Source organism: Lucilia sericata, unplaced genomic scaffold (assembly GCF_015586225.1).
Source record: "Lucilia sericata isolate MDLA Ls3-8-SP2 unplaced genomic scaffold, ASM1558622v1 Contig001479F_arrow, whole genome shotgun sequence".
In the NCBI taxonomy this organism is placed as follows: Eukaryota; Metazoa; Arthropoda; class Insecta; order Diptera; family Calliphoridae; genus Lucilia; species Lucilia sericata.
Window position 1 is genome coordinate 22,161 of NW_023995407.1, and position 19,731 is coordinate 41,891.

The following is a 19,731-nucleotide window of genomic DNA, read 5'->3' on the forward strand; positions in this document are numbered from 1 at the left end:
CAGACCATAGTCGAGTTATCGACTTTTTTGGAACAAAATAGTCGACTTCGACTTTTTTCGACAAAATGTCGATTGTTCGATTATTCGAAAGTCGATTTATAGAACCTTATTAAGAATAATTTGTTAAATAGTATGAATTCTTCTTTTTTTAACAAAATCTAAAATCCTTGACTTAAATTATTTTAATTATTTTTATTAAATAATACTATTTATGAACTTTTTACATTCTGAAAGAAAATGGTTTGAGAAAAAAAATTAATGTTCGATTCATAGTATTTATAACAAAATTCATTCCAATTATAAATTATTTTTTTCTGTGTATGTATAATTAATAGTAAAACTTTAGAATTACTAACATCCCACTGAACATTTCTTGGCGATTTGTTCTGAAGGCAAAAACTGATTTCTATCAAAGAGACCTTGTAAACTGGATGGGATCTATTATGAAGTTTTCAAATATTATATTTAAATCAAATTTTATCGCCAAATAGCATTAATAAGTCAGAGATATTGTTTGTGTCCATAAAATCGAAAAACCCCCGTACCCCCCATATTTGAAACGTTATAACAGCGCGAAGAAATTTTAATTTATAAAATGTTTAATTTCATCCATAAGTCAAATGTGTTGACTTTAAAATAAAGGTTTAATCTCAGTTGTATCTCTTTTGAGATGACATTACAACCCCAGTCGGGACTAACTGCATGTCAAAATATTTCGCAGAATTTCTAATGATATGTCGATTAAAAAATTTTATTTTTAACATACGATTTTAGCTAATGATAAAGACTATTTATTCATTTTATGCAAAACAGTCGAGGTCTAGACAACGATCAATACAGATCTATTATATGTATACAGATATACTACAATCAAAATAAATCCATGATCAGAAGGGTTGAAAATAAGTAATACACGGGAAATTTAACGGCAAACAAAGAATTTGTATGAAAAATTTTTTAAAAATTGAATTTTCAACTTATTTTTGAAACAATCATAAATGAATGTGTACTGTGAAAAACTTTTGGAATTAAAATATAGTTTAAAGAAATTTGAGAAATTGCCATAATTAAAACAATCAGAACATAATCTCAAATATTTAAATAACTATGTATAAAATAGACAAGTACATATATTGATAATCTTATGAACCTTTTGAATTCTAAAGAAAAACTTGCCATTAGAAGCGCATAATTTTTGTTTAATTACTTTAGAAATTTATAAACAAAATGAAACTACAAGAATGTGGATGGGCTGGTCTGGGCTTTTTACTATTCACAATTGTATTAATATCTACACCTGAAAATTCCTCATCGTTTGCTGTGGAAACTGTTGTTGCTGCAATTGCAGCGGTTAAAGACATTATTAGCATAATTAAAGATGTCAAAGAAACAGTTTCAGAGGCCTGGTCATTTGCCGAAAATAATAATCAAGGATCAAATAATAATTTACCCCTGATTCTAAGACGTTTCAATGAAGTTGGCAATAATATCAGTTATATTGAAAATAAGGTATTTTTTAAGTTTTTATCTAAGATTTTGAATTGATTATTTTTATTTTTTACAGCATTCTGAACCAGTTAATAATTTCATTAATTTACAATTGGTGGCAAAACATAATGATATTACCAATACCATTAATGCTATTACAGCACGTTTTCAGGAAATGCAAGAATATGCTGTCCATTTGGATAATATCGAGCCGTCGACATTGATGTCATTTGCCGAATGGACTGCTTCGCCAAATGGTTTTTCGGTTTATCATTTAATGGATCGTTTACATTTGACTATGTTCGGTTCAGATGATAAGGCTAATAGACCGAGTTCAAATATTTTTGATATGTTGATTTCAAGTTATGGGGTAACATATTTGTTTAATACATACAATTATTTCTTAGACCTCTAGACTCTACTAAAGACTGGGATATAGATTAAACTATAGACTAGACTGTATAACAGAATAAGGACTATACAGTAGACTATACTATTCCCAAAATACTAGACTAGTCTATATTCTAGGCTATACTATAGACTACATACTAAACTAGTCTATAGACTAAACTATATATTAGATTTAAGAAAAGGCTATAGACTAGACTATAGACTAGATTATCGACAAGACTATAGACTAGATTATAGACTAGACTATAGACTAGATTATAGACTAGAATATATACTAGACTATAGACTAGACTATAAACTAGACTATAGACTAGACTATAGACTAGACTATAGACTAGACTATAGACTAGACTATAGACTAGACTGTAGACTAGACTATACTAAAGACTAGACTATAGACTAGACATGACTAGACTATAGACTAGACTAGACTAGACTGTAGACTAGACTGTAGACTAGACTGTAGACTAGACTATAGACTATAGATTATAGACTATAGACTAGACTATAGACTAGACTATAGACTAGACTATAGACTAGACTATAGACTAGACTATAGACTAGACTATAGACTAGACTATAGACTAGACTATAAAATAGACTATAGACTAGACTATAGACTAGACTATAAAATTGACTATAGACTAGACTATCGACTAGACTACAGACTAGACTATAGACTAGACTATAGACCAGACTATAGACTAGACAATAGACTAGACTATAGACTAGACTGTAGACTAGACCATAGACTAGACCATAGACTAGACTATAGACTAGACTATAGACTAGACTATAGACTAGACTATAGACTAGACTATAGACTAGACTATAGACTAGACTATAGACTAGACTATAGACTAGAACTATAGACTAGACTATAGACTAGACAATAGACTAAGACTATAGACTAGACTATAGACTAGACTATAGACTAGACTATAGACTAGACTATAGACTAGACTATAGACTAGACTATAGACTAGACTATAGACTAGACTACAGACTAGACTATAGAATAGACTATAGACTAGACTATAGACTAGACTATAGACTAGACTAGACTAGACTATAGACTAGACTATAGACTAGACTATAGACTAGACTATAGACTAGACTATAGACTAGACTATAGACTAGACTATAGACTAGACTATAGACTAGACTATAGACTAGACTATAGACTAGACTATAGACTAGACTATAGACTAGACTATAGACTAGACTATAGACTAGATTATAGACTAGACTATAGACTAGACTATAGACTAGATTATAGACTAGACTATAGACTAGACTATAGACTAGACTATAGACTAGACTATAGACTAGACTATAGACTAGACTATAGACTAGACTATAGATTAGACTAGACTATAGACTAGACTATAGACTAGACTATAGACTAGACTATAGATTAGACTAGACTATAGACTAGACTATAGACTAGACTATAGACTAGACTATAGACTAGACTATATACTAGACTATAGACTAGACTATAGACTAGACTATAGACTAGACTATAGACTAGACTATAGACTAGACTATAGACTAGACTATAGACTAGACTATAGACTAGACTATAGACTAGACTATAGACTAGTCTATAGACTAGACTATAGACTAGACTATAGACTAGACTATAGACTAGACTATAGACTAGACTATAGACTAGACTATAGACTAGACTATAGACTAGACTATAGACTAGACTATAGACTAGACTATAGACTAGACTATAGACTAGACTATAGACTAGACTATAGACTAGACTATAGACTAGACTATAGACTAGACTATAGACTAGACTATAGACTAGACTATAGACTAGTCTATAGACTAGACTATAGACTAGACTATAGACTAGACTATAGACTAGACTATAGACTAGACTATAGACTAGACTATAGACTAGACTATAGACTAGACTATAGACTATAGACTTTATTAAACAATTTTTATTTTAAAGAAAGCGGAAAAATGTTTAAATCAACAATCTACCCAACAATTTATATATTCATTGTACACGGATATTGCTCTAACGGAACTTAAAGCATACATAATGTTAGAATTCTCCTGGATAATCTTAAGAGCCTACGGCAAGGGTGAGTGCAAAGAGACAAAAAAAAAAAAAACAAAAATTTTCAGCTAAAAAAACTTTTCCAACATATTCTAGGAAATTTCACACAAGAAGCTGAAATTATGCGTAAAAATTATGAAAAGCGTTCGGAAAAAACTGTGCGCCGTTTACATGAGGTAATGGATCGTGCCGATCGTATTGTTTGGCGTTGTGATCCCGAGCGATATGTTGAGGGTAAAACATACGAACAAGTGACTCGGCTATTACAGGCTTACATTGAGAATGAAGTTGATATGAGTTCGAGTCGCGATTGTATGCAATCATGTTCGGCTTATGGACGTACTAAGAATGAGGGTTGTTATATGGATCAGTTTTGTGCTAAACAAGAACGTTGCACGGGTCAAATACATGATTGTTATTATGCTAGTGGGTATATAACAGCGTGTCCTTCGGTAAGTAGGAATCGTTAGGGGTTTTCTACAACAACTAATTGTGGAAATCAATATTATTTAATTTTTAAGGCCCTTGATAGTCTTCGTCGTTATGAATATGTTAAATATGATGAAGTAACTCTTGGATATAACTATTACTGTCAACGTGGTGAAGCAGAGGTTAGAAAACTTCTGAAACATAATTCTGTTGGCATGTTAATTCTACAAAATATTAATTTACAATTGTTTTTCAGGCCAATTCATGGATGCGTTATGTATTTTGGGAGTGCAGTTATTGTATATGCCTTTGTGATGATCAGAACAGTATCAAAACAGATCGTTATTTCAATTTACGAGAAACTCTTTCAAATGTCAATGACAATAAGTAGGTTTAAATCTTATTACAAAACTAAACAATTTAAATAAATTTTAATTCTCAATATAGGGTTGTGACCGGTTTACGTTTTACTAAAGCAAATCGTGTATTTCATTTGCAAATACAAGAGGGTCAACTTTTGCCCAGAGGTATGATAAATGAATCAACTTTAGCCTGGAAACGAGTAGATAATTATACACTCTATGAAAGAGGAGTTTTACCTAATCAAGATTATTTTACCTTAACTTATGATGCTCGTTCCATTGATTTGGATAATATAGAAACTTTTGATGAGAATTATGTGGTGACAGGTGTACGTTTTCAGCTTTTGCACTCACATTTGAATTTACAAGCCAGATTAAGTAAATTTGATTTTGAAACGGGTCAATTGCTTAGTCCACAGGAAAATAGTTATTGGAAAATTAACGATATAAGTGAATTTAGGAGGTAAATATGTAAAATTTTCTAAAACTATTTAGTGAATAAACACTTGTTTAATTTCTAGAAATGAAATTGTTCTTCGTGATCGTGATATACCCATACGTTCTGCTGGCAAATCAGAACCAGATTCTGTTAATAATCAATATTTGAAATTTTCCGTTTCTAGTTTGGTAAAAGATGTCTCTCAAACTAATATACCTTTTATAGACATACAAGATGTTGTATCAAAACCTCCTGTGCCTTTGGCTGGTATTGGTATTTATCACAAAAGTAGACAAGGTTATGGTGGATTTTTAGCTCCAAAACTTATGACTTATGATTTTGCTCCGCATATTTATACAGCTAGTAAAAATTAAATTAAGCTTTTTTGTATATAATGCTTTCTATGTAAAAGACTCTATAGAAAGACCTTTTAATCTCTAAGCAAAAAAAAAAAACTTAGAAAGTAATCATTTAAATGTAATATTTTTAATAAAAATTTATTAACGTTACAGTTCCTAGCTTTTACACTTATATCACTACTTATGCGAGTATATTAAAAATATTTACTACAGGGATGGTAAACAACAATAAAATTATGAAATTAGACACAATTTTTTGTTGTAGTCTAGTGTTATTAATTAAATGTGTGCATACTTATGCATTATATAAACCTGTGGTATGTGTAATAAAGTATGTAATATATAAAAATGATTAATCACAGGAATGGAAAACGCAGCACCATAGTATTTGTTCAAATTTCTTTTTGAGGAAAACTTTAGCTTTCTTATACAATTTTTTAAACATTCGTGTATTTTCGACTTTCTTATCTATCCATCTATCTATTTATCTATCTATATATCTATCTATCTATCTATCTATCTATCTATCTATCTATCTATCTATCTATCTATCTATCTATCTATCTATCTATCTATCTATCTATCTATCTATCTATCTATCTATCTATCTATCTATCTATCTATCTATCTATCTATCTATCTATCTACCTATCTATCTATCTATCTATCTATCTATCTATCTATCTATCTATCTATCTATCTATCTATCTATCTATCTATCTATCTATCTATCTATCTATCTATCTATCTATCTATCTATCTATCTATCTATCTATCTATCTATCTATCTATCTATCTATCTATCTATCTATCTATCTATCTATCTATCTATCTATCTATCTATTTATCTATTTATCTATCTATCTATCTATCTATTTATCTATCTATCTATCTATCTATCTATCTATCTATCTATCTATCTATCTATCTATCTATCTATCTATCTATTTATCTATTTATCTATCTATCTATCTATCTATCTATCTATCTATCTATCTATCTATCTATCTATCTATCTATCTATCTATCTATCTATCTATCTATCTATCTATCTATCTATCTATCTATCTATCTATCTATCTATCTATCTATCTATCTATCTATCTATCTATCTATCTATCTATCTATCTATCTATCTATCTATCTATCCTATCTATATATCTATCTATCTATCTATCTATCTATCTATCTATCTATCTATCTATCTATCTATCTATCTATCTATCTATCTATCTATCTATCTATCTATCTATCTATCTATCTATCTATCTATCTATCTATCTATCTATCTATCTATCTATCCTATCTATCTATCTATCTATCTATCTATCTATCTATCTATCTATCTATCTATCTATCTATCATCTATCTATCTATCTATCTATCTATCTATCGATCTATCTATCCTATCTATCACTATCTATCTATCTATCTATCTATCTATCTAGCTATCTACTATCTACTATCTAATATCTATCTATCTATCTATCTATCTATCTACTATCTATCTATCTATCTATCTATCTATCTATCTATCTTCTATCTATCTATCTATCTATCTATCTATCTATCATCTATCTACTCTATCTATTCTACTACCTATCTATCCTATCTATCCTATCTATCTATCTATCTATCTATCCTATCTATCTATCTATCTATATATCTATCTATCTATCTATCTATCTATCTATCTATCTATCTATCTATCTAACGATCTATCTACCGATTTATCTACCAATCTATTCTACCGATATATCTACCGATCTACCTACCGACCTATCTACCGATCTATCTACCAATCTATCTACAAATCTATCTACCAATCTATCTACCAATCAATCTACCAATCTATCTACCAATCTATCTACCAATCTATCTACCAATCTATCTACCAATCTATCTACCAATCTATCTACCAATCTATCTACCAATCTATCTACCAATCTATCTACCAATCTATCTACCAATCTATCTACCCATATATCTACCAATCTATCTAACAATCTATCATCTATTTATCCATTTGTTCAGTTATTTATCCTCTTATCCTGTTATTTATCCATTTATGCAGTTATATATAAATTTATCCAGTTATTTATCCATTTGTCCAGTTATATATCCATTTGTCCAGTTATTTATCCATTTATCAAGTTATTTAACCATTTATCCAGTTATTTACCTATTGTTCCATTCATCTATTGCTACTTTTATTTATTAATTAAGTTATCTATTGATCCATTTATCTATATATCGATTTATCTATTAAAAGAACTCACGATTACTTGCAGACTGGTATAACTAGCAGACTGCTTGATACTGCTTGGTTACTATCATATCGATTCACCCAATCCCTTAATCATATTGTTTATATTGGTTCAGTACATACTTGAAAAAAATTACCATAATTCACTTCAATACTATGTATTTTAAAATTTTCGCTTTCCCATCTCTGAGCCACAATGTTTTGAGCTGCTGATAAATATAAATCATACAAAGCACAATAGTCTAATTGTAATAAACGGTCAATATAGGAGCGAACAACGGTTGAAAAATATATACAGTTATAAAAAATTTCAATAAACTTCAAAACAATTCATATTATATGAATTAAAAATTTGCATTTAAAATTCTTTTTGGATTAAATTAAATATAAAAAAATGATATTAAAAAGATCTTTAAAGCCACATCTAGGCTTTATACTATTAATATTAACTTTTATACCAGAAACCTTATCGATTTCTATTCTACAACTGGTTGGATCTATTTCAGCGAGTAAAGACGTCATTAGTGTAGTCAATGAAGCAACAACGGATTTTTCAGAGTGCTGGTATACAGTGGAAAATAATAGTCAAGAATCTCAAAGTAATTTATTACAGATTTTAAAACTTTTCACTGAACTTAATAATGATATAAATGTTATCGAGAAAAAGGTATTTTGAAAAAATAAATTTAATCCAAAAAAATTGTTTTATAGTTGTGGATTTTTTATTTCTGCAGCATTCTGTTAATAATAATTTTATTAATTTACAATTGTTGGCAAAATCGAAAGACTTTATAAATACAACACATAATGTGGCGCAGCGTTTTAAAGAATTCCAACAATTTTTAGTGCATAATATTAACTTGGACCCCACAACATTGTTAACATTTGCCGAATGGACTGTAGCACCAAATGGCTTCGCTGTCCAACATTTAATGGATAATTGGCATAGGAAAATTTTCGATCAAAATGATCAAGAGAGCAATAAACTTTACTCTAATCTTTTTGAATTTTTGGTGTCAAGTTATAAGGTTAATTTTTAAGAATTATTTGTTAAAAATAAAATTAATTATTGATATATTTCGCCATTTGTTTTAAAGAAAGAAGAAAAATGTTTGAATCAACAATCTACCCAACAATTTATATATTCTCTATACACGTATATTGCATTAACGGAACTTAAAGCCTATACCCTGCTAGAAGTATCATGGTTAATCTTAAGTGTGTATAACAAGGGTGAGTGAGAACAAGTCGAGGGAAAACATATTGAAAATACCAACAAATAACAATTATATCATTAAATGTAAATGAACTTTGTAGGAAATTTCTCACAAGAAGCCGAAATTATGCGTAAAAATTATGAAAAACGTTCGGAGCAAACAGGGCGCCAATTATACAAATTAATGCAAAAAGCTGATCGCATGGTTTGGCGTTGTGATCCTGAGCGTTATATTGAGGGTGAAACTTATGAACGGGTGACACGTCTATTACAGGCTTATATTGAGAATGAAGTTGATATGAGTTCTAGTCGTGATTGTATGCAATCATGTTCGGCTTATGGACGCACAAGCAATGTGGGTTGTTATATGGATCAGTTTTGTGCCAAACAGGAACGTTGTTCGGGTCAAATACATGATTGTTATTATGCTAGTGGCTATATAACAGCATGTCCTTCGGTAAGTAAGAAAGGACTCTTTAGATTTCTTTGGGAAAATATTTGTTAAATGTGATTTCATTTTAAGGCATTTGAAAGTCTTCGACGATATGAATACCTAAAGTATAATGGCCAAACTATTGGTAAGCAAGCTCACTGTCAGCGTGGTGAATCAGAGGTTGGTAAAAAAACATTAGTTCTCAAAGCTTATTAAAATATAAAAATTTAAATTATTTACATAATTTTCAGGCAAATTCGTGGATGCGTTATGTAGTATGGGAGTGTAGTTATTGTATATGCTTTTGTGATGATCAGAACAGCATTAAAACGGATCGTTATTTTAATTTACGAGAAACTCTTTCAAATATCGATGACAATAAGTAGGTTCAAAACTTATTTCAAAACTAAACTATTTAAATAAATTTTTGATTTTTAATCTAGAGTTGTAACCGGTTTACGTTTTACTAAAGTAAATCGTGTATTTCATTTGCAAATACAAGAGGGACAACTTATGCCCAGAGGTATGATAAATGAATCAACTTTGACCTGGAAACCAGTAGATAACTATACAATCTACGAAAGAGGAGTTCTTCAGAATCAAGATTATTTCACCTTAACTTATGATGCTCGTTCCATTGATTTGGATAATATAGAAACCTATGATGAAAATTATGTGGTAACGGGTGTACGTTTTCAGGTGGTGGGAGCACATTTGAATTTACAAGCCAGATTAAGTAAATTTAATTATGCTAGTGGTCAATTGGTAAATCCCAAAGAAATTAGTTATTGGAAAATTAATGACATCAGTGAGTTCAGAAGGTACCTAAATATTGGCATTTTTAACCCATTTACATATTAATGATCAATTTTTTTTTAGAAACGAAATTGTTTTACGTGATGGTGATATACCCATTCATTCTACTGGCAAATCTGAACCGAATTTTGGACCAAATCAATATTTGAAATTTTCCGTTTCTAGTTTAGAAAAAGATGTTTCTCAAACTAATATACCCTTTATAGATATACAAGATGTCGTTTCTAAACCTCCAGTGCCTTTGGCTGGTATTGGTATCTATTACAAAGGTGAACAAGGTTATGGGGGATTTTTAGCTCCGAAGATTATAACTTATGATTTTGCTCCTCGTTTACAAACATTAGGGTAAATTCCAATTTTTTATATCCTTTAAATACTAATGTTGTAAAGTAAAATAAAAAAGAGAATTAAAGTTTAGATTTTGTAAAAAATAATGTTAATGTTTCAATACGTCAATAAAAATTTCAAGCTTTATCCAAAATACAAATTTTTTTGTGGTATAACTACTTATTCCACTAGCAAATTAGAAACAAATTATAAACTTTTGATTCACTTACAACAATTGAAGTGTGAACTTTTTAATAAAATTTTAAGCTTGAGCTTAAGAACGTGAACTGAACTAGAACAGAACTAGAACTGAACTAGAACTGAACTAGAACTGAACTAGAACTGAAGTAGAACTGGACTAGAACTGAACTAGAACTGAACTAGAACTGAACTAGAACTGAACTAGAACTGAACTAGAACTGAACTAGAACTGAACTAGAACTGAACTAGAACTGAACTAGAACTGAAGTAGAACTGGACTAGAACTGAACTAGAACTGAACTAGAACTGAACTAGAACTGAACTAGAACTGAACTAGAACTGAACTAGAACTGAACTAGAACTGAACTAGAACTGAACTAGAACTGAACTAGAACTGAACTAGAACTGAACCTGAACTAGAACTGAACTAGAACTGAACTAGAACCGAACTAGAACTGAACTAGGACTGAACTAGAACTGAACTAGAACTGAACTAGAACTGAAGTAGAACTGAACTAGAACTGAACTAGAACTGAACTAGAACTGAACTAGAACTGAACTAGAACTGAACTAGAACTGAACTAGAACTGAACTAGAACTGAACTAGAACTGAACTAGAACTGAACTAGAACTGAACTAGAACTGAACTAGAACTGAACTAGAACTGAACTAGAACTGAACTAGAACTGAACTAGAACTGAACTAGAACTGAACTAGAACTGAACTAGAACTTAACTAGAACTTAACTAGAACTGAACTAGAACTGAACTAGAACTGAACTAGAACTGAACTAGAACTGAACTAGAACTGAACTAGAACTGAACTAGAACTGAACTAGAACTGAACTAGAACTGAACTAGAACTGAACTAGAACTGAACTAGAACTGAACTAGAACTGAACTAGAACTGAACTAGAACTGAACTAGAACTGAACTAGAACTGAACTAGAACTGAACTAGAACTGAACTAGAACTGAACTAGAACTGAACTAGAACTGAACTAGAACTGAACTAGAACTAGAACTGAACTGGAACTGAACTAGAACTGAACTAGAACTAGAACTGAACTAGAACTGAACTAGAACTGAACTAGAACTGAACTAGAACTGAACTAGAACTGAACTAGAACTGAACTAGAACTGAACTAGAACTGAACTAGAATTGAAGTAGAACAGACATAGAACTAAACTAGAAATTTAAACTTTAAACAGCTTTCTTTTATGTATTAAAATAAATATGTAATAAAAAAATTTAAATTTATAACTCACCTGCACTCTTAAAGGATGCATCATCAATAAAGGTAAAATATATGATCTGGTGGGTAAAACTTCCGACAGTGACATGCCCATTTTAGTAACAGCTTGACAAACAAAAGCGGCCAAATAACGATGTAAGGGAAAATGAAATGAAGCTTGCAACATTTCCTCCTTAAATTAAACAAAATTAAAAACAAATTAAAACCATTTTATCTGTAAATCAATAACTCTAAAACTTACTTGGGAAATTTTTGGTTCTGGAAAATAAATGGCATCCAACCATTCATGCAGCATATTAACACAATACGTAATAATCTTTTTAGCCAAATGAGCATGTTTACCATCTTGGAGATGTGAAATAATTGACCACATTGGATAAGCACTGGCTTCCAGTTCACATGAAAAAGCAGCATAATATGAATTGGGTTCAAATTCTACATGTGAAGCAGTTTCACGAACATTCACATTCATGCCCTGCAGCATGGAAAGAAATTGAAACCACATATCGATAAGATTGTCATCACGCAGAAAAACCAAAGCCACTGATTCATGGGAAAGAACATTATTAAAATCAGACACTAATGGCCAATAACAATGATCTTTCATAACTTGGCGGGTGCAATCGATAACAAAATGGAAATTTTTCTTAGGGTCTATTAAAGAACAAAAAAAAAAAAAATTATTAATAATTGTTATTAAGTTTAAAATTTAATAATTTACCATGTAAAGTATTTTGTATGAGTATCTTGGACATCATTAGTTTTAAACTTATTATCATCACATGCAGCAGCGATAATTCATTAACCATTTTTAAAGCTAAACTTTCATTGGAAAATAATTGTACACTCATGTGTACCACGCGATTACTTAACGTATCCGGATCTCTAGACATTTCCAATACCGATGGTATGCGACTATAGTGCATTACGAAAGTTCTGGTCAAGTGTACCTTATAGTCTTGATCGGGCAACATGTTGAGTAGGAAACATACTAAATTTTGTGGAAATTCAAATTTAAATGTCCAAAATATAAACTCCTCCAGCAGGGTAGTGTGCACCAGCTTCTCTCCCAGTGCCGGCAAATGTTTATAATCATCAGGAGGTTCTGGCCTAGGGAAACGATTAACAGCCTCTTCATATTTTTCACGATTCTTTTTTAAGACTCGTGCATGTCTACTACTAAGACAATTGACATCAGCGAATTGTTTATAGACCTCTTGACTGATGAGTGCCCTCGTCATTACTTTACGCATTATTTCGCCCATATTATTCAAATCGATTAGCATATTCGTAAATAGTTCACATAGTTGGGCAACCACGATGAATGACTGTGACGTGGCGTCACTGTGTTCGCGAAAATGTTGTAAAAGACGAAATAATAATTTTGGCATTATGGCCTCGGCAACTGCTAAAAGATTCGCTGGTACGGGTTCTTTATTGACACGATTGTTAATGCCATGATCACTGCAGAAGCCTTCAGCTTTCATTACTGACGTATCGCCACAATCACAGGCACCGCCTGCTTGTGATAGAAACATATTGAAGTCGTGATTCGTATGATCACCTTTTTTGAAACAGTCTCGACATATAGACATACACGGTGATATGCCGCAAGTACGACATCTATAGGCCACCACGTGTGGCACCCAAACTAAACCACATTTGGCATGATTATCGTAACTTCGTACTGAAAAAATACAAGATAAATAAAGTAAAATTAATATTAGAATTAGTATTAAATAGATTGAAATTTTAAAAGAATAATAAATCTTATATTTACGATTGTATTTTAAAAATTAAAGGAGTATTACTAAACAAATTTATGAAAATTCAGATTCAATAAATACTCTAAAGTACTTTAGACATTTTCAGACTTATTCCAATGTATGTCCAAATCGTTCGTCAATCCTAACTAAAACTGAACTAGAACTGAACTAGAACTAAACTAGAACTGAACTAGATCTAAACCAGAACTGAACAAGAACTGAACTAGAACAAAACTAGAACTGAACTAGAACTGAACTAGAACTGAACTAGAACTGAACTAGAACTGAACTAGAACTGAACTAGAACTGAACTAGAACCGAACTAGAACTAAACTAGAACTGAACTAGAACTGAACTAGAACCGAACTAGAACCGAACTAGAACTGAACTAGACTGAACTAGAACTGACTAGAACTGAACTAGAACTGAACTAGAACTGAACTAGAACTGAACTAGAACTGAACTAGAACTGAACTAGAACTGAACTAGAACTGAACTAGAACTGAACTAGAACTGAACTAGAACTGAACTAGAACTGAACTAGAACTGAACTAGAAGAACTGAACTAGAACTGAACTAGAACTGAACTAGAACTGAACTAGAACTGAACTAGAACTGAACTAGAACTGAACTAGAACTGAACTAGAACTGAACTAGAACTGAACTAGAACTGAACTAGAACTGAACTAGAACTGAACTAGAACTGAACTAGAACTGAACTAGAACTGAACTAGAACTGAACTAGAACTGAACTAGAACTGAACTAGAACTGAACTAGAACTGAACTAGAACTGAACTAGAACTGAACTAGAACTGAACTAGAACTGAACTAGAACTGAACTAGAACTGAACTAGAACTGAACTAGAACTGAACTAGAACTGAACTAGAACTGAACTAGAACTGAACTAGCAATGAACTGAACTAGAACTGAATTAGGAATGAACTGAACTAGAACTGAATTAGGAATGAACTGAACTAGAACTGAAGTAGAACTGAACTAGAACTGAACTAGAACTGAACTAGAACTGAACTAGAACTGAACTAGAATTGAACTAGAACTGAACTAGAACTGAACTAGAACTAGAACTGAACTAGAACTGAACTAGAACTGAACTAGAACTAGAACTGAACTAGAACTGAACTAGAACTGAACTAGAACTGAACTAGAACTGAACTAGAACTGAACTAGAACTGAACTAGAACTGAACTAGAACTAGAACTGAACTAGAACTGAACTAGAACTAGAACTGAACTAGAACTGAACTAGAACTGAACTAGAACTGAACTAGAACTGAACTAGAACTGAACTAGAACTGAACTAGAACTGAACTAGAACTGAACTAGAACTGAACTAGAACTGAACTAGAACTGAACTAGAACTGAACTAGAACTGAACTAGAACTGAACTAGAACTGAACTAGAACTGAACTAGAACTGAACTAGAACTAGAACTGAACTAGAACTGAACTAGAACTGAACTAGAACTGAACTAGAACTGAACTAGAATTGAACTAGAACTGAACTAGAAGTGAACTAGAACTGAACTAGAATTGAACTAGAACTGAACTAGAACTGAACTAGAACTGAAATAGAACTGAAATAAAATTGAAATAGAACTGAACTAGAACTGAACTAGAACTGAACTAGAACTGAACTAGAACTGAACTAGAACTGAAGTAGAACTGAACTAGAACTGAACTAGAATTGGACTAGATCTGTAAACAACAAAGATTTCGAAAAAGTGAATGGTACATTTTTAACTTTATTTTGAATTCTTTAATTTACAATATTTAAGCGCCCGCAACTTTAGCACATTCTTGAATCATGGCATTGAAATTATTCAGAGTTAATCTGAATCTCAAAAGAGCCATCTTAGCACAAAAATTGCTCGTTTTATTAAATAATTTATTAACTTTCGTAAGAGTTTTGTCTACCGTATCATTTAGCTTTTCCATGGTGTTTTTAATTTTTGTCACACACTTATCGGAGGGCGTTTTAGAGGCATCAGAATTTTGATTAAAATTGGCATTATTACAGGTTTTATCATTGGCTTGTATAGCTTTGGACGTGCGTGTTTGAAGTTCGTTTACTTTATCCAATAAATCAGCTGCAGAAGTTTGTATGGCTGAACCGCATAAACCAATGTCATATTGAAAATTAGGTGCATTATCAGCTATAGTATAGACGGCTTGGATCATACAGTTGATACCAAGTAAATTATCGGTGGCAGTATCTACATTATTGTCGAAGGATGGTGGTGCAGGTGTAGTGGAGGTAGTTGTGGTGCTTGAATCATCTGTAGTAGATTCAGTGGTATCAGTATCCGTAGGAGCCTTGGTCGTTGTTTCATCGCCAGTAGAAGATTCAGTAGTATCAGTATCTGTTGGGGCTTTGGTTGTTGTTTTTTCATCAGTAGAAGATTCAGTGGTATCAGTATCTGTTGGAGCTTTGGTTGTTGTTTCATCACCTTTAGAAGATTCAGTAGTATCAGTATCTGTTGGAGTTTTGGTTGTTGTATTATTATCAGTCGAGGATTCAGTGGTATCAGAGTTGTTTGGAGTTTTGGTTGTCGTTTCATCATCACCTGAAGTTGGAGGTTTGGTTGTCGTTTCATTAGAGGCTTCAGTGGTATTGGAATCTGTGGTAGTTTCGGTTTCATCATCAGATGAGGTAGAATCATTTGTACTTTTGGTGGTGGTTTCACCATCACTAGCTGATCCTAATGCAAGGACTGCTATGAAGAATATGATTAGAAATTTCAATTTCATGTTTACTTTTTTTGCTCCGATACAGTGCTGACTTGAAGATGATCGCCTAAAGTGTCATGCTGTACAATAACATTTTCCTCTTATTTATAGTAAGAAAATACGACGGTTTTCAAATTATTAAGAAATTATATCAAGTAAACGTAGACGTTGTGGTCAGTAGAAAAATATTTATATTTATACACGAGCAGACTACAATGCAAATATTTTGAAGTTAAGTTCAATAGTTCCATATGTTATTCAGCGTCATAAGGAAACAAATGGAATATTATGAAATATAGTAAACATTATGAATTATTTTACTTAATAAATTTTCAAAGAAAACATTAGAAACATTTGAACTAGAACTGAACTAGAACTGAACTAAAACTGAACTAAAACTGAACTAGAACTGAACTAGAACTGAGCTAGAACTGAACTAGAACTGAACTGAACTAGAACTGAACTAGAACTAAACTAGAACTGAACTAGAACTGAACTAGAACTGAACTAGAACTGAGCTAGAACTGAACTAGAAATGAACTAGAACTGAACTAGAACTGAACTAGAACTGAACTAGAACTGAACTAGAACTAAACTAGAACTGAACTAGAACTGAACTAGAACTGAACTAGAACTGAACTAGAACTGAACTAGAACTGAACTAGAACTGAACTAGAACTGAACTAGAACTGAACTAGAACTGAACTAGAACTGAACTAGAACTGAACTAGAACTGAACTAGAACTGAACTAGAACTGAACTAGAACTGAACTAGAACTGAACTAGAACTAGAACTGAACTAGAACTGAACTAGAACTGAACTAGAACTGAACTAGAACTGAACTAGAACTGAACTAGAACTGAACTAGAACTGAACTAGAACTGAACTAGAACTGAACTAGAACTGAACTAGAACTGAACTAGAACTGAACTAGAACTGAACTAGAACTGAACTAGAATTGAACTAGAACTGAACTAGAACTGAACTAGAACTGAACTAGAACTGAACTCGAACTGAACTAGAACTGAACTAGAACTGAACTAGAACTGAACTAGAACTGAACTAGAACTGAACTAGAACTGAACTAAAACTAAACTAGAACTAACAAATTAACTAAAGGAATTAAAAAAATCCCTTCATAGAAGTGTTAAAAATTACGAATTACGAAAATTGACTAGAACTGAATTGAACTAGAACGGAACTACAATAAAACTGAACTAAAACAGAACTACAAGTTTTAAAAATTACGAATCCCGGGATTTGTAAAAACCATTCTTGATTGGCATTCAAAGAATATATTAATATAACAGTTATAAGCCATAAAGTATACTACAGTTTGCAGTTTCTCCGCATATATTTCGTGGATTCAAGTATTGCCTCTTTTGAAAAATAACTGAATTAATAATAATTTTCTAAAACAAGATGAGCACTGAAACTTAACACATAATTACACTTTGAAATAACTACACCATTTCCAATTATATTTCAGTATTTTATAATCAAATTAAAATTTATCTTTAGATTAGATAAACCACTATCAAATAAGAGCTTGATATCTGTAATTAATTCAAAAATGTTCACCTTGAAAGTGATTCTTGATATAATAAAATAAAAGTCGTGAGAAGAAGAGAAGTAACTTTCCAATATAAAACTGACCTTATTAACAAATTTCCATTTGTGTTGTAGGCCTGTGTGTTATAATCAAATACTTATTCTCAAATATTTGTAAATAATAACAAAAATGTTTAAAGTATTTCCAGAAAAAACACTTTCATTATCTAGCAAATACATATTATTAAACATTACAATAGAAAATTAATTAAATTTCTAAAACGCAGAATAAACCAAACTAAAAATGTATTTAAGCGTAAAAATTTCTACTACGAAACACAGTAATACAAAAACGATCTTAAAATTGAATCATGTACAAAAAAGTATTGCTTTTCTTTTTTGCCTTAATCTTGGTCTTGGCAAGTGTCCAAGGCTCGAAGCCTTACGACTTTATAGAAAATATGGAAACAGCTGCACAAAACCTAGGTGGTATTAACTGTTTAATTAATGCAGTGGGTAGTTTGGAGGATTCTGTCAATGATTTCACCCACGATTTTGACGCATGCCATGTAGGGGCCACCGATGATGTTAAAAGCATTTTAAAGAATTGTGCCGATCTAACCGATAAAACTGGAAAAATTATACGTTTAAATAATAGAACATGTAAAGTGACAGCATACAATAATAAAGACACTACGCCTGTCATCTGTGGTAATTTAATGAAGCAACGTATGTCTAAACTGGATGGAATTTTAAAAAACGAACCGAAACATCTTTGAATGGATCATTACCAAACACTTGCAGTAAAATGACCGTAATGAAATTTAATTTTAAAATAAATAAGTTTAAAAGCTTTGTAGCAAATTGTGCCGACATCGCAGCAGCTTAAGACCTTAAATGTTTAAATATAACAAATAAATAAAATTTGTAAATAAATAAATAGCATACTTGAAGTTTTAAATTTTCATTATGGAATACGATAGAAGATAGAGAAATAGATAGAAAGATAGATAGTAGTAGATAGATAGATAGATAGATAGATAGATAGATAGCTAGATCGATCGCTATAGCTAGCTCCTCGCTCGCTCGCTCGCTCGCTCTCGCTCGCTCGCTCGCTCGCTCGCTCGTCCTCGCTCCTCGTCGCTCGCTCGCTCTCTCGCTCGCTGGCTCGCTCGCCCTCGCTCTCTCGCTCGCTCGCTCGCTCGCTCGCTCGCTCGCTCGCTCCTCGCTCGCTCGCTCCTCGCTCGCTCCTCGCTCGCTCGCTCGCTCGCTCGCTCGCTCGCTGCTCGCTCGCTCGCTCTCGCTCGCTCGCTCGCTCGCTCGCTCGCTCGTCGCTCGCTCGCTCGTCTCGCTCGTCGCTCGCTCGCTCGCTCGCTCGCTCGCTCGCTCGCTCGCTCTCTCGCTCGCTCGCTCGCTCGCTCGCTCGCTCGCTGCTCGCTCGCTCGCTCGCTCTCTCGCTCGCTCGCTCGCTCGCTCGCTCGCTCGCTCGCTGCTCGCTCGCTGGCTCGCTCGCTCGCTCGCTCGCTCGCTCGCTCGCTCTCGCTCGCTCGCTCGCTCGCTCGCGCTCGCTCGCTCGCTCCT

General features: G+C 32.5%; 4 protein-coding genes across 5 annotated transcripts in view; 2 read left to right on the forward strand and 2 right to left on the reverse strand.

The window, feature by feature from the left end:
- LOC119611547 (E3 ubiquitin-protein ligase Ubr3) overlaps nt 1-19,731 on the reverse strand; it is a gene marked incomplete at its 3' end in the record, with an annotated part of 69,382 nt that overhangs the window by 22,157 nt on the left and 27,494 nt on the right. Inside the window, exons 2-4 of the mRNA XM_037967178.1 lie at nt 12,806-13,771; nt 12,326-12,738; nt 12,098-12,256 (exon numbers count right to left, since the gene is read on the reverse strand). Coding sequence (XP_037823106.1) covers nt 12,098-12,256; nt 12,326-12,738; nt 12,806-13,771 — 1,538 coding nt within the window. The remainder of the gene's footprint in view (nt 1-12,097; nt 12,257-12,325; nt 12,739-12,805; nt 13,772-19,731) is intronic.
- On the forward strand, nt 794-5,723 carry LOC119611550. Of its 2 annotated transcripts, none has more exons than XM_037967185.1 (9): nt 794-943; nt 1,213-1,509; nt 1,565-1,858; nt 3,872-4,007; nt 4,079-4,434; nt 4,504-4,593; nt 4,668-4,798; nt 4,859-5,236; nt 5,295-5,723. In XM_037967185.1, exons 2-9 carry the CDS (start codon nt 1,228-1,230, stop codon nt 5,584-5,586), a joined length of 1,959 nt encoding a protein of 652 aa, XP_037823113.1. In that variant the 5' UTR covers nt 794-943; nt 1,213-1,227; the 3' UTR covers nt 5,587-5,723. The 2 variants fall into 2 exon arrangements, with proteins under 2 accessions (XP_037823113.1, XP_037823114.1); XM_037967186.1 differs by having other exon boundaries at nt 794-906.
- Nucleotides 8,068-10,776, forward strand: LOC119611551. The gene is made up of 8 exons (XM_037967188.1): nt 8,068-8,504; nt 8,572-8,865; nt 8,935-9,070; nt 9,155-9,510; nt 9,577-9,666; nt 9,738-9,868; nt 9,930-10,307; nt 10,366-10,776. Exons 1-8 carry the CDS (start codon nt 8,232-8,234, stop codon nt 10,649-10,651), a joined length of 1,944 nt encoding a protein of 647 aa, XP_037823116.1. The 5' UTR covers nt 8,068-8,231; the 3' UTR covers nt 10,652-10,776.
- Nucleotides 15,583-16,711, reverse strand: LOC119611552 (cell wall protein DAN4-like). Its single transcript, XM_037967189.1, has 2 exons — nt 16,466-16,711; nt 15,583-16,429 (listed from the first exon to the last, which is right to left on the reverse strand). The coding sequence occupies exons 1-2, from the start codon at nt 16,617-16,619 to the stop codon at nt 15,642-15,644; spliced, it is 942 nt and encodes a 313-aa protein (XP_037823117.1). The 5' UTR covers nt 16,620-16,711; the 3' UTR covers nt 15,583-15,641.

Coding starts and splice junctions, on each gene's coding strand:
- LOC119611551 (XM_037967188.1), top strand. CDS start 8,232: ATGATATTAAAAAGATCTTTAAAGCCACATCTAGGCTTTATACTATTA. Junction 9,071..9,154: donor CTTAAGTGTGTATAACAAGG/GTGAGTGAGAAC, acceptor TGAACTTTGTAG/GAAATTTCTCACAAGAAGCC. Junction 10,308..10,365: donor GACATCAGTGAGTTCAGAAG/GTACCTAAATAT, acceptor ATTTTTTTTTAG/AAACGAAATTGTTTTACGTG.
- LOC119611552 (XM_037967189.1), bottom strand. CDS start 16,619: ATGAAATTGAAATTTCTAATCATATTCTTCATAGCAGTCCTTGCATTA. Junction 16,430..16,465: donor CAATACCACTGAAGCCTCTA/ATGAAACGACAA, acceptor CTTCAGGTGATG/ATGAAACGACAACCAAAACT.
- LOC119611550 (XM_037967185.1), top strand. CDS start 1,228: ATGAAACTACAAGAATGTGGATGGGCTGGTCTGGGCTTTTTACTATTC. Junction 1,859..3,871: donor TGTTGATTTCAAGTTATGGG/GTAACATATTTG, acceptor TTTATTTTAAAG/AAAGCGGAAAAATGTTTAAA. Junction 5,237..5,294: donor GATATAAGTGAATTTAGGAG/GTAAATATGTAA, acceptor TTTAATTTCTAG/AAATGAAATTGTTCTTCGTG.